Below are 12,335 nucleotides of genomic sequence, written 5' to 3' on the forward strand. Positions count from 1 at the left end.
TAATGATCTTTCTATTTATGTTAGTTTTTACTTGGGTAAGAAGTAGAATTGTTGTGTCAAAGGGGATAAGCATTTAAATAATTTTTAGAAATTGCCTTCTAGAGAGATTATAGTAGTTTATACTTTCATCAGCAATGTATGAGAGTTTGTGAAAATATATGAGTTGTTCCCACATGTACAAATGGGTGCATTTGAGTTTTATATATGTGATAATTTGGTTAATAGTTGCTCAACTGCATGGGATCCTAGCATACATAATGCAGTTAGCTCTGACCACCATTATTTCAATATTACAGTATATTAATCTGGATTTTGGGACCTCATACTGTTGTTTAATTATAGTAATACCCAGAGACATTATTCAGTACCCCACTGCTTACTCTGTGTTAAAAGGTAAGTTAATATGTATGTTTCAATCAGCTTTCTTTTTTATTAAGCACATTTTATTATACTTTGAAATAGAAATATAATTTTTGAGTTTGGTGTCTTTTATTTTTAGTTGTCAATTATATCTTAAGTCTTTAGTTTTGAAGTTACTTGATTATATAATTATATACCTATAAACTGAAAAAAAAATCTTATTTACACTGATAAAGTTCCTAAAACTTACCGAACAAATTGTTGTGAATAAAATTCTGAAAAAAGCAGCTAGGAGAAAATGACCTATTTATTACAACAAATTAAATAATGAAAGTAGAATTTTTTTTTTTTTTTTTTAACAATTAGATGTTGACTTCTTCAAAAGAAGGTGGTATAGACATTATATTTCAGTTGATTTTGAATCAAAATAGAAAGTCAGTGGAAACCAGTTTGGACTAAAATATTAGTTGAATTGCAAGATTCTTTTTTACCTTACTTCTTTCTTTTTTTTTTTTTTTTTTTCTTCTTTTTTTGAGACAGAGTCTTGCTCTGTCGCCCAGCTAGAGTGCAGTAGCATGATCTCGGCTCACTGCAACCTCTGCCTCCCGGGTTCAAGCAATTCTCCTGCCTCAGCCTCCCAAGTAGCTGTAATTACAGGCGCCCGCCATCGTGCGCGGCTAATTTTTGTATTTTCAGTAGAGACAGGGTTTCACCATCTTGGCCAGGCTAGTTTTGAACTCCTGACCTCATGATCCACCCAACTTAGCCTGCCAAAGTGCTGGGATTACAGGCATGAGCCACCATGCTTGGCCTTTTACCTCAACTCTTAAGCCTAAGGTTTTCTTTCTGCCAGGAGAACCCTTGGCTACAGACATATCAAAGGTGCACTCACTATCTCTTTGTACTTGACCCTGTCCCAGATGGGCTGCAGTGCAAATGCAGGTTGATAACTGAGTGATTGGGTTTTACTTTAATTTACTAAGTATTCCCTTCATCTTCCCATTAATGTGTTATTTAGATGGTTGGTTTTATTTAGATCCTTGGCTCTTTCCCATTCACTTCTGATTCCTGTCATTATATTGAATACTACTTGGAGTTGCTAATTCACATTGATGTGCAGAATGTGCTACCCTCGCATCAGACCTTTTGGTAACTCCCTTTCATTTTCACCTTTCACCAGTTAAAGGCTTACAGGACCCTTTCAAACCAGATTTCTTTTGTAAAATTTTCTGTGTTTATTCTGTTGTGTGTTTTCCCTATGTACTTCTGCATACATAGAGCATTTAGTTGGTTTGCTTGTTTCCTCACCAAACCTAGCATAGTGTAAGACATTGGTTGTCAATTTTGTTGATCTGAAATGTTAATTTGCAATTATCAGGTAAAGTCAAGTTTTGGATCATCTCGTATGTTGTGCAGTTACGGTTTTCCATTGCTAGTAGTAATTAGATGCCATTTTATAGATGCAGTGGGAATGTGGGGAGAAGCAACATGTAGTTTTATCTGTTTCATCCATTTTTTTCTTTCTTTTTTTCCTTTTTCTCTCTCTTTTTTTTTTTTTGGCAGAGAAACTTTTCCATGTCTGTAAATAGTGCTGCTGTCCTGCGATTGACAGGACGAGGAGGAGGAGGAACAGTGGTGGGGGCTCCTAGAGGTCGAAGTTCTTCAAGAGGGCGAGGTGAGCTTTCATGTGAAAAAAGTAATAATGGAGGAAGAGGATAGAGAACTTACTTTTAAAATATTTTAATGCCTGATTTAATGAAAACTGTTCTTTGACATTAACTGCATACTAAATGGCCTGAACATTTATATTCAGAACCGTTTTTTTAAGGTATCTCCTCTATAATCCCTGATTTGCAACAGAGGAGTATAATTCTAGCTGTACAGATTTGAACGTGAGGGAGTCTAGACAGTCCTAATTCACTCTGAGAAATCCATGTTTCTCATCCATGTTCCATGTTCCTCATCCCCAGGGAGCCTTATACTTTGGGAGCCAATGCTTCCTGAAGTGTCTTAACTATGGAAGCAGCACTGAAGTACCTGCAGTCCTCTATGACAGTTTCTGTGTGAGGGGCATGTGCCAAGAGCTTCTCCATCCAGAGAGGAACTTTAACAAAAACTGCCTCATCAGGACTAGGTCCTTTAGGGGTAGAACAAAAGATAATTCTGCCACATTCATTTATTTAACCTATAGTTTTACAGATTTATGTCTTGGAAAAATAGTTCTTATTTTGATATCACTCGTTTCTTTGATATCTGCCCCCTATTTTGGGTTTGCTGATATTCTTCTGTTTGAGGACATTCTTAATATTTGTAATATAAATATTTGCTTAATCATTTTGCCCTTACGTTGACTAAATCATAACAGTGGTCTAAATACACCTTGTAATTTTCTCTAAGAGACGCTTTAGAAATGGAAGAATTGGATGTCTGCAGTGAGTGAGACCATTTTCTCTGCATATTGTACCACCAAGATTGGCATGATCATGAGTATAGAGTATTTAAATTCTTTATAAATAGAGTAATTTATCTATAGTCTTCCTAGAAAATGCATTCAATTGTGCATTCCTGGGAAGAGTTTTCTTTTAGTAGTCCACTCAGAATGTGGGAATCCAGGTGTGAAGTGTCTGATTCAAACTCTCCACTCGTTTTACTAGCAGCTATTACCTAGTTGTGTTTTTTTCTACTGGCTTTATTTGTCCGTCTTTAGAGAGTGTTTTTTTGTTTTTTTTAACCTGAGGAGAGGTTAGACTGATCTGTAAAACTTACAGGAAATACCTGTGCAACAAGATTTTGGGTGATGGGATCTAGGCATGTGTGTGCTTCAAAAGCTCCACAGGCAATTCAGATTCATATACTGAGTTAGGTTCCATTGGTCCAGAATTTGAGATCCATGCGTCTTGGTGGCATGGTGGTGGTTTCGAATTGGGACTGACCACTTATGGCTCTGGCCTGCCACTTGGGTGTTTCCTGTGTTTTTCCGCTGTGGATTGGTGGCAAGGAGAGGTTGTACTTGGGTAACTTTGCCTCCAGTGCTTTTCAGGGTGAGCCAGGGAGAGATCATCTTGATGAAGAAGTGTGAATAACACCGACTTTGTGTGCTGCAAATACCAAACAATCTCTAAACAGCACTCTCCCCCCCAATTACTTAATCGAGAAACAAGTGAATGATTGAATTTCTCCTTGCTTTTTGGTTTATGATTGAATTTCTCCTTGCTTTTTGGTCTCTTTGAAATGAAGGGTTATCACATATGATAGAAGGTTTACATTCAGAATTTAATCAGGCTGTGTTAAAAAAGATAGATGTTGTGACATATGTAAGAAGTCGTGACTTTTTTTACATATTGATGTTGAAGAATGGCATGAAACTAGTCAAGTGACTGAACTGAGTTGATGTGAAAAGTACTTTTAACATTATCTCAACCACCTGTTGAGATCATTCTTTTTAATGATCTCAGTAGCTCATTTTCTAAAACAAGATTGTAATTATAATCTGTGGTATTGTGGTTTCCACTCATTACTTAATTTTAACTTGCTGGTTAAATAATGATTATTGTGGTTTTTCTTTGTATAGACAGAGCTAACATTAGATGATTATCTTGGCTGTTTGCAGCTTTGGGAAACTTTGATGTGGAAATTGACTGATTTCCAGACTGCTAAATATCATGTACTAGTAAAATTTAAATAAACAAAATAGGTGGTAAGACAACATGAAACTGTCATCTTATTTTATTTGGTTAGGTTGTTTAAAAATAAAGTGGATTGACACAACTCTCAACCATTGTCTTCATCATTATTAAAAGGAAGTATGTTTTAATTCCCAAAAAGAATAGGGTGAACTCTCAGTAGAACAGTTCTTTATTGAGTTTTACGATAGGTTCATCATGTTATATTTACTTCCTTATTCATGTATGGGAACCACTCTGTAGAAGAATAAAATTTTTTCAAGTTGGAAACCTTTAGAACCTGATCGTTGTAATATGTCCCACCATAAAGTTTTAGTATCATTAGCAGGGCCAGTGTCAGTGCTAGTCGCAAATGAGAAGATACTTTATATGTGTTTTGCTTGTTTTTCTGGTAAGCTGGAGGCTGTTTTTTATATTTATGTGTTTCTGGAATAAAACATCTTCTTCAAGGTGGTACAAGTGTAATGGCCTTCCTGAGAAAATGGTTTTCTCTAAAAGGCGAGGAGACTTTTGTCCCCATCCTTAAATCTTCCTGTAGAGGACAGGTGTTACATGACAATTTGTATTACATTATTTTAGGATCTTAAATACAGTGTATACATTTCCTGAAGGGGAGAAGTACTTAAACTGTGAGTTGACTTTAAGTGAAGTTGACACAAGTGGAAGGGTAACTTTAAGATTATTACAGTTCCACTGTGCTTCTCACTTCCATTTGACAAAAGAAGGAGTGGATACTTGCACTAGTCAGGAGGGTATCCATTGTTTCTAAGATTACCCACAAAATAATTTGGTGCATTATTTTGATATTTCATAATATAGCCATATAAAAGTAAAACTGTATTCTGAGTTAATTCTTAATAAATTACAAACAAGAAATAAAATACTGCATGGATATTTGAAGTAATTAGCTCAATTATATTTAGCTTTGGGATGCATTCATCAAGATCCATCATCATTTTTCTTTGGGTCATTGTGCACTGTGAGAAAAATTGAGCTAGGGATGATGGCTAAGGTTTCACCTGGTTATAAATACATCCTTAGACTCCCCCACCCCCTTCCCCTCCTCTCATTTTCTCACCTGTGTATTGAATACAAATGTTTGTTGGGAAAACTGTACATGAAGTATAAAGCTAAAAAGCTGAAAGTACATATGGTCTTCTGCCTTCAGACCTAACAATTGGATATATAACCTTCCTGACCCTAACGGAGCAGCTATATCATTTATATAAATGGGGTAATTTTTATATGCATTGTTCTTCAGTATGTTCTTGTTATTGAACAAAATAACGTCAGTACTTAATCCACTGTGGCATCATTGTGTTCTACTGTATCGTTTTATCAGAATTTATATAGCTCATCCCTTATTGATTAGATTTCTAGTTTTTTTTAAATTACAGTGAAATCTTCATACATATATATTTGCATTTTTGTACAACTATTTCTATTAGTATAAATCCTAAATAGAATTGTTGAGTCAAATGTCAATAGATCTGACCAAATTGCCTTCATTTACGCTTGAACCACCCGAGAGAGCCTCTAAATCCCTGTACCCACACACACTACCAGCTTTGTTGGTTCAAGTTTAGTCCTGATACATTTCTTTTTAATCTCAAGATTTGGGTAAACTGTACCTTTGGTTACTGTGGAATATACCCTGTATGGCGTTCATGAGATTTGATGGTTTTAGAATTGATCTATTAAGTTATCCTTTTTCTGGGATGAGATAAATTATTTTAACTTTTATGCTTGACTTTTTAACTTTAGCCCTTGTCTTCTTAAACTCTCTAAACCAAGATTTCTTCCATTTTTATGAAAATAAAACAGTAAAAAATTTAATCTACGGTAGTGTTTTATTGAACTTCTTAGAATTTCACTTTTCAACTTTTTGTTAAAGAACTTAATGTTTATACTTTCTTGTTCAGGACTGGGTCTATTACATTATATTACTTTAGTTTTTTAACTTGTTTCTTTCAGCCTCTTGTGGTCTGCCTACTTCAATGCCATTGTTGGTGTCACAAGTCAAGATCATCAGGCCTCGTTCAATATTTAAATGTAGATGTCCTGCCTTGTATAGAGAGAACTTTGGATACTAATTTATAGTGGTGAATGTGTGCCACATGTTGACATCTATCATTTTTTTCTGTTTTCTTGTTTTCAGGTAGAGGCAGAGGTGAATGTGGTTTCTACCAAAGAAGTTTTGATGAAGTAGAGGGTGTTTTTGGTCGAGGGGGTGGCAGAGAAATGCATAGATCGCAGAGCTGGGAGGAAAGGTAACTAAGGGATCCACATATTGGCATAAAAATGTCTTGGCATATAAAAATTACCTATTTTGTGCTTTCTGCGGGGAGAAATGTTTTTGTACAGTTAAAGGGTTTCATTTTAAAAAATGCTCTTAAGTATTGAATATCAAGTTGTACATTAGAAATTTTTAAATGATTCTCATTTAAAGGAAGAAGGATTCTAGATGGATAGGTTAATACATGAATGCCAACATAGTTAATTTGATTTGGTATTTGATAGCAAATACCAAATTGTCATGTTATTGTTTGTTGGTATTAGTAAAAGTATCTTCTCTCTGTATTGTTTGTGACTTTATATGAAGTCTATCAAGATGAGTGGGAGCAATTGCACAAAGATACATGTACAAGAATGTTCACTGTGATGATATTTATAATATAAAATAATTGGAAATAAGCCAAACATATTGATATTGCCCTTATATAGTTGTATATCCACAAAATAGGATATTATATGAGCATTAGAGGTGTTTTTGAAAATATTTAATGATGTGGGAAAAGACATTCTAAGAGCAGTATATAAAACTGTATACTATGTATCTAATTAAAAAATAATATTTTGGGTCAATAGAAACAGCTTTTGGTAGGTGAGGGGATGGATATTTTTCTTTTTATCTTTGTGCTTTTCTGTATTTTCCAAATATTAGGCAATAACTATGTATTTATTTGTTTTGTAATTTGAAGAAGAAATGCTTTTAGAAAAGTGGGAAAGTGAGTGTCACAGATAGGAAATCTATATCACTGTGAGACTTTGTTTGAAATTTATTGTTTCTTTTCCAGGGGTGACAGACGTTTTGAAAAACCAGGACGAAAAGATGTAGGTAAGGTTCTTACCTACACACATAAGGATAAATTTATTAAAAATGGACTCAGTTACCTGCACCTCTCCAGTAGATGGGGCTGCAGCATTTCCTGCATTTAAACTTCCACGGTTATTTGAAGTCTCTGCTGCATGAAACCAGAGATGAATACAGCCATTAGGATTCACTTGACTGACTTGGTCTGTGTGTTCTTTGCAAGGCATGTATTCTTTATTAAGGCCAGTTTGTGAACTGAAGACTCAAGTTAGGAAACAATCTACTAACTCTTTTTCTAGTGTTGACAGCATCTCACAGATGAGAAGAAATGGGGCAAATGCTAAAATCTTTGCTTTTGTATCAGAGAACAAAGGGCAAAACTATGAATGTTCTTAATTTACTAATTTATTCATCTGGCCTTTTGCTGTATAGTGTTTTTTTTTCTTGTTTTGTGATGAGAACAAAAAAATTAACTCAGATAAATTACAGTTAAGGTAGCCACTGAAGAGGAACATAATAAAGGAACAGGATTTCATTGTTTATGAGGAATTAATCATAATTTATATTTAAATTTGTATTTAAATACGTAATTTATATTTAAAGAATTTATACTGTTAAGATGAGCTTCCTAACTAATTAAAGATACTACCTTACAAACTACCAGTAGGTATTAACATCTGAGAGAAAATAATGCCAATTCGTAGTACCATGAATTGGTACTATGAAAATTATCATTGCAAGTTCCAAATCCTGCAAGTGCTAAAAAAGTTCTCCAGAGCATGATTATAACTGATAATGGTAATCATTTCTTGTTTGTAGTTTTTTTGTTTTGTTTTGTTTTGCTTTTGGAGCAGAGTCTCAAAGGCTGGAGACTCTGTCACCCAGGTTGGAGTGCAATGGTATGGTCTCGGCTCACTGCAACCTCTGCCTCCCGGGTTCAAGTGGTTCTCCTGCCTCAGCCTCCCAAGTAGTTGGGACTACAGGTGCATGCCGCCACGCCTGGCTAATTTTTGTATTTTTAGTAGAGATGGGATTTCACTCTGTTGGCCAGGCTGGTCTTGAACTCCTCACCTCACGATCCACCTGCCTCAGCCTCCCAAAATGCTGGGATTACAGGCATGAGCCACCGTGCCCGGGCAGTGGTAAATATTTCTTGTAAACATATGTTAAATATGTAAATACCATTCACAGACTGATTTGCAGATTGTTTTAAAAACTAAGTAATTATAACAGCTTTGTATCACGGTTTCTGTTAAAAACTTAAAGATATCAGTAATTAAAATTTCTCATTTATGAATGTGGCATTGGGAATACATAGTTGTATTTACATTAATGAAAACCATTAAGGCCCAGCGTGGTAGCTCATGCCTGTAATCCCAGTGCTTTGGGAGGCCATGGCTGGACAGCCTGGGCTGCATGGTGAAACCCTGTCTCTACAAAAAAGTACAAAAATTAGACATGCATGGTGGCATGTGCCTGTAGTCCCAGCTGCTTGGGAGGCCATCATGGGATGAGAGGATAGCTTGAGTCCAAGAAGTTGAGGCTGCAATGAGCTGTGATCACACCATTGCACTCTGTAGCCCAAGTGGCAGAGTGAGATCCCGTCAAAAAAAAAAAAAAAAAAAGGTGTATAGCATGAAGAAAGTTGCAACAGACTAGGTGGATAGTTTATTGTTAGCTTTAACCATTTTGTAGACTATTGGGTTAACATAATCATTGGGGGGCTTGTCAAGACCTCTGCTCCCATCCTTGTCTGATTCAGTACTTTTGCCATGAATATGTGGAGGGGATGAGCAGTAGTTTAAAGAGTACAGGATTTGGAATCAGAAGATCATGGTTAGTCTAAGTTCTCAGATCTCATTAGTCTTGTAATAAAATGATAATGCCTTACAGAATTTTTTTTTTTTTTTTTTTTTTTTGAGACAGAGTCTCACTCTGTCGCCCCGGCTGAAGTGCAGTGGCCGGATCTCAGCTCACTGCAAGCTCCGCCTTCCGGGTTCACACCATTCTCCTGCCTCAGCCTCCCGAGTAGCTGGGACTACAGGCGCCTGCCACCTCGCCTGGCTAGATTTTTGTATTTTTTAGTAGAGACGGGGTTTCACCGTGTTAGCCAGGATGGTCTCGATCTTCTGACCTCATGATCCGCCCGTCTCGGCCTCCCAAAGTGCTGGGATTACAGGCTTGAGCCACCGCGCCCAGCAAAATTTTTAGGATTATGTAGTTCTCCCACTTTATTTGTGGGAGATACATTTCAAGACCCCTGGTGGATGCCTGAAACCCCTGAAACCACAGATGGTACTGAATCCCATAAATACTGTTTTTCTATACATATATACCTATGATAAAGTTTAATTTATAAATTAGGTACAGTAAGAGATTAACAGCAATAACTAATAAAATAGAACAATTATAACAATATACTGTAATAAAAGTTATGTGAGGCCAGGCACAGTGGCTCACACCTGTAGTCCCAGAACTTTGGGAGGCTGAGGTGGGCCAGATCACTTGAGATCAGGAGTTTGAGACCAGCTTGGCCAACATGGTGAAACCCTGACTCTCACAAAAATACAAAAAAATTTAGCCAGGCGTGGTGGTGAGCACCTATAATCCCAGCTACTGAAGGGGCTGAGGCAGGGGAGTTGCCTGAACCCAGGAGGGGGAGGCTGCAGTGAGCTGAGATTGTGCCACTGCACTCCAGCATGGCTGACAAAGCAATACTCTTGTCTCCAAAAAAAAAAAAAAAAAAAAAAAAAAAAGTTATGTGAATGTGGTCTCTATCTCAAAGTACTGTAATATTTTTGGATCACGATTGACCATAGTTAACTGAAACTGTAAAGCAAAACTGTGGATAAGGCGGGATTACTGTAAATAAGAGCATATGAACTCATTTATTCAACAAATATTGAATTCCCACTTATGTGCTAGGTGTAAAATATTTCTTTAGAGGATATTGTTGGTGTGCTGATCAGATTTTCTAATCATTGAATATTGTAAGGGATAGCTATGGAGTAGAACAGTTAGGACATGGGATCAGAATCAAGGTGAATCAAGAGACCAAATCTAATCAAATGGGGCGTTTTAACAGCAGAAATGAAAAGTCTTACATAAGGAAATTACAGAATTTAAGGAGTGGCTGCATGTAAAAGCAGCCTCCTGCGGAAAGGTTGCAACCCTCTCAGTGACTCTGGGCTTCATGTTCATCAGCGGTGTGCTGATGTCCTCTCAGCCATGGGCAGTATTTCCTAAAGTGTCCTCAGTGAGTCAGATGATAGGCCCATTGTCTTTTATGTTGTCAAGACAAGCCTAAGCATTGTGTTCACTTCTGGGACCACACCTTGAAAGGGTCCACACATTGGAGTAGGAGGGCTGGGGCATTTAAAGCCTTGTGATGGGAGCTGTGTGAAGGAAATGGAGCTGTTTAGATAGGAGACAACATTGTGGACAGGGCAGAGTGGGGAGGAGGTCTTATAGGGTCACTGTCTATCAATACTTGCTTACTAATCATGATCATGTGAGTGAGGACTTAGACTTGATCTGTGAGAGTCTAAAGGGCAGAAAGAGGCTAACTGTTGGAAGGTTCAAGGAGGCAGGTATTGGACACAATCTTAAAAGATCTAGTAATTAGAGTTGTCTGAAAATGGCCTGGGTTGCCTTGGGAAAGTAGAGAGTTGCTAGAATAAGAATAGCCTGATTTTAACTGTTCACACATATTCACACTTTGGTGGTTTGGAATGCTCAAGTTTAGTCATCATTATTTGTGGTTTTCATATTTTAACTACATTAATCCAATGAGGGTAACTTTCTTAGCCACCCTCTGTTAAAGGTCAACGTTCTTTTCTTTACATCCCATTGGTATATATTTGAAAAGGCAAGTTCCATAAAACTAAACTGACATAAAGTATCTCAGAATATTAAGGATACTAACTTCTAGTTAGTATCTACTGTTATGTATTGTAACTGGTAGTATACTAAAATATGGTAATTTCCACATGCATATATATTCTAATATGTCATAGTGACTTTGAATGCTTTTTGAAAAGATGCTTACTTCAGGTTAACTGTGCTAAAAATTCTGAGCTTTTAGTTTTTGGAAGTAATCCACTTTTGTTGACAATAATGTAGATCTTTTAAAACATTGTTCATAATTATATCTTACACTCTCCAAGAGTAGCAATACTAAACTAGTTTGTTCAGACACACTGATATGTTGATCAGTGTGAGCTCAATATGAGTATATTGTGAGGTGTCTGACGACATCACATTAAAACAGTTCAAGTACTGAAGGTTCCAGGATGATCTGTTCTTTTTAAAATTAGGAATGATGCTTACCATGTATTTGCTTCTTATGAAAAGAGAAATGGGTAGAATTACAGACATCTGGGTAAGAAGCTTACATAATCCCTGTGAACAACTGTAGGAGAATGTGAAGGTGGAAAAAGGTCTTTGATACTAGAGTTAGAATTGCTATTCAGTAGGAATTGATTGTGCACAGGGGGAGATCAGTTCTGGTGCTCATTTTGTGGTATAATAATGTAAGGGTGAAATGAAAGGATTATTAAAAAATAATCCAGATGCAGCCGGGTGCGGTGGCTCAAGCCTGTAATCCCAGCACTTTGGGAGGCTGAGACGGGCGGATCACGAGGTCAGGGGTTCGAGACCATCCTGGCTAACACGGTGAAACCCCGTCTCTACTAAAAAATACAAAAAGCTAGCCAGGTGAGGTGGCGGGCGCCTGTAGTCCCAGCTACTTGGGAGGCTGAGGCAGGAGAATGGCGTAAAAACCCGGGAGGCAGAGCTTGCAGTGAGCTGAGATCCGGCCACTGCACTCCAGCCCAGGCAACAGAGCGAGACTCCGTCTCAAAAAAAATAAAAATAAAAATAAAAATAATAATCTAGATGCTACCAGTACACTCAGCCCAGTGCAATACAAATTAGTGTATTTTGGTATGAAATACTTGTTAATAGACATAGCAGTTTTTGGTTATAGACTCTTCTGATACTTGGTAGTATGGGCTTGTACATACATAAAACTAGGCCCCTAAGATTTTTGGTAACTACATGTCTCCAGTTTGTTGGAACTGTCATGCTATCTTTATCAGTTTCCAAAGGAACGTTTAACGTTAGTTCCAAAGTAGTCTTCCGGATCATGTATGCAAGACTCCATGACCAAGCTCCCAGATGATCCAGGTTAGTGAGCT

General features: G+C 37.0%; 1 protein-coding gene across 4 annotated transcripts in view; it reads left to right on the top strand.

The window, feature by feature from the left end:
* GIGYF2 (GRB10 interacting GYF protein 2) overlaps positions 1-12,335 on the top strand; it is a 165,765-nt gene that overhangs the window by 58,279 nt on the left and 95,151 nt on the right. For all 4 annotated transcript variants that reach the window (XM_023188562.1, XM_023188560.1, XM_023188563.1 and 1 more), the window contains 3 exons: positions 1,924-2,035; positions 6,202-6,313; positions 7,121-7,161. In XM_023188562.1, coding sequence (XP_023044330.1) covers positions 1,924-2,035; positions 6,202-6,313; positions 7,121-7,161 — 265 coding nt within the window. The remainder of the gene's footprint in view (positions 1-1,923; positions 2,036-6,201; positions 6,314-7,120; positions 7,162-12,335) is intronic.

This window comes from Piliocolobus tephrosceles, chromosome 11 (genome assembly GCF_002776525.5).
Source record: "Piliocolobus tephrosceles isolate RC106 chromosome 11, ASM277652v3, whole genome shotgun sequence".
NCBI classification, from domain to species: domain Eukaryota; kingdom Metazoa; phylum Chordata; class Mammalia; order Primates; family Cercopithecidae; genus Piliocolobus; species Piliocolobus tephrosceles.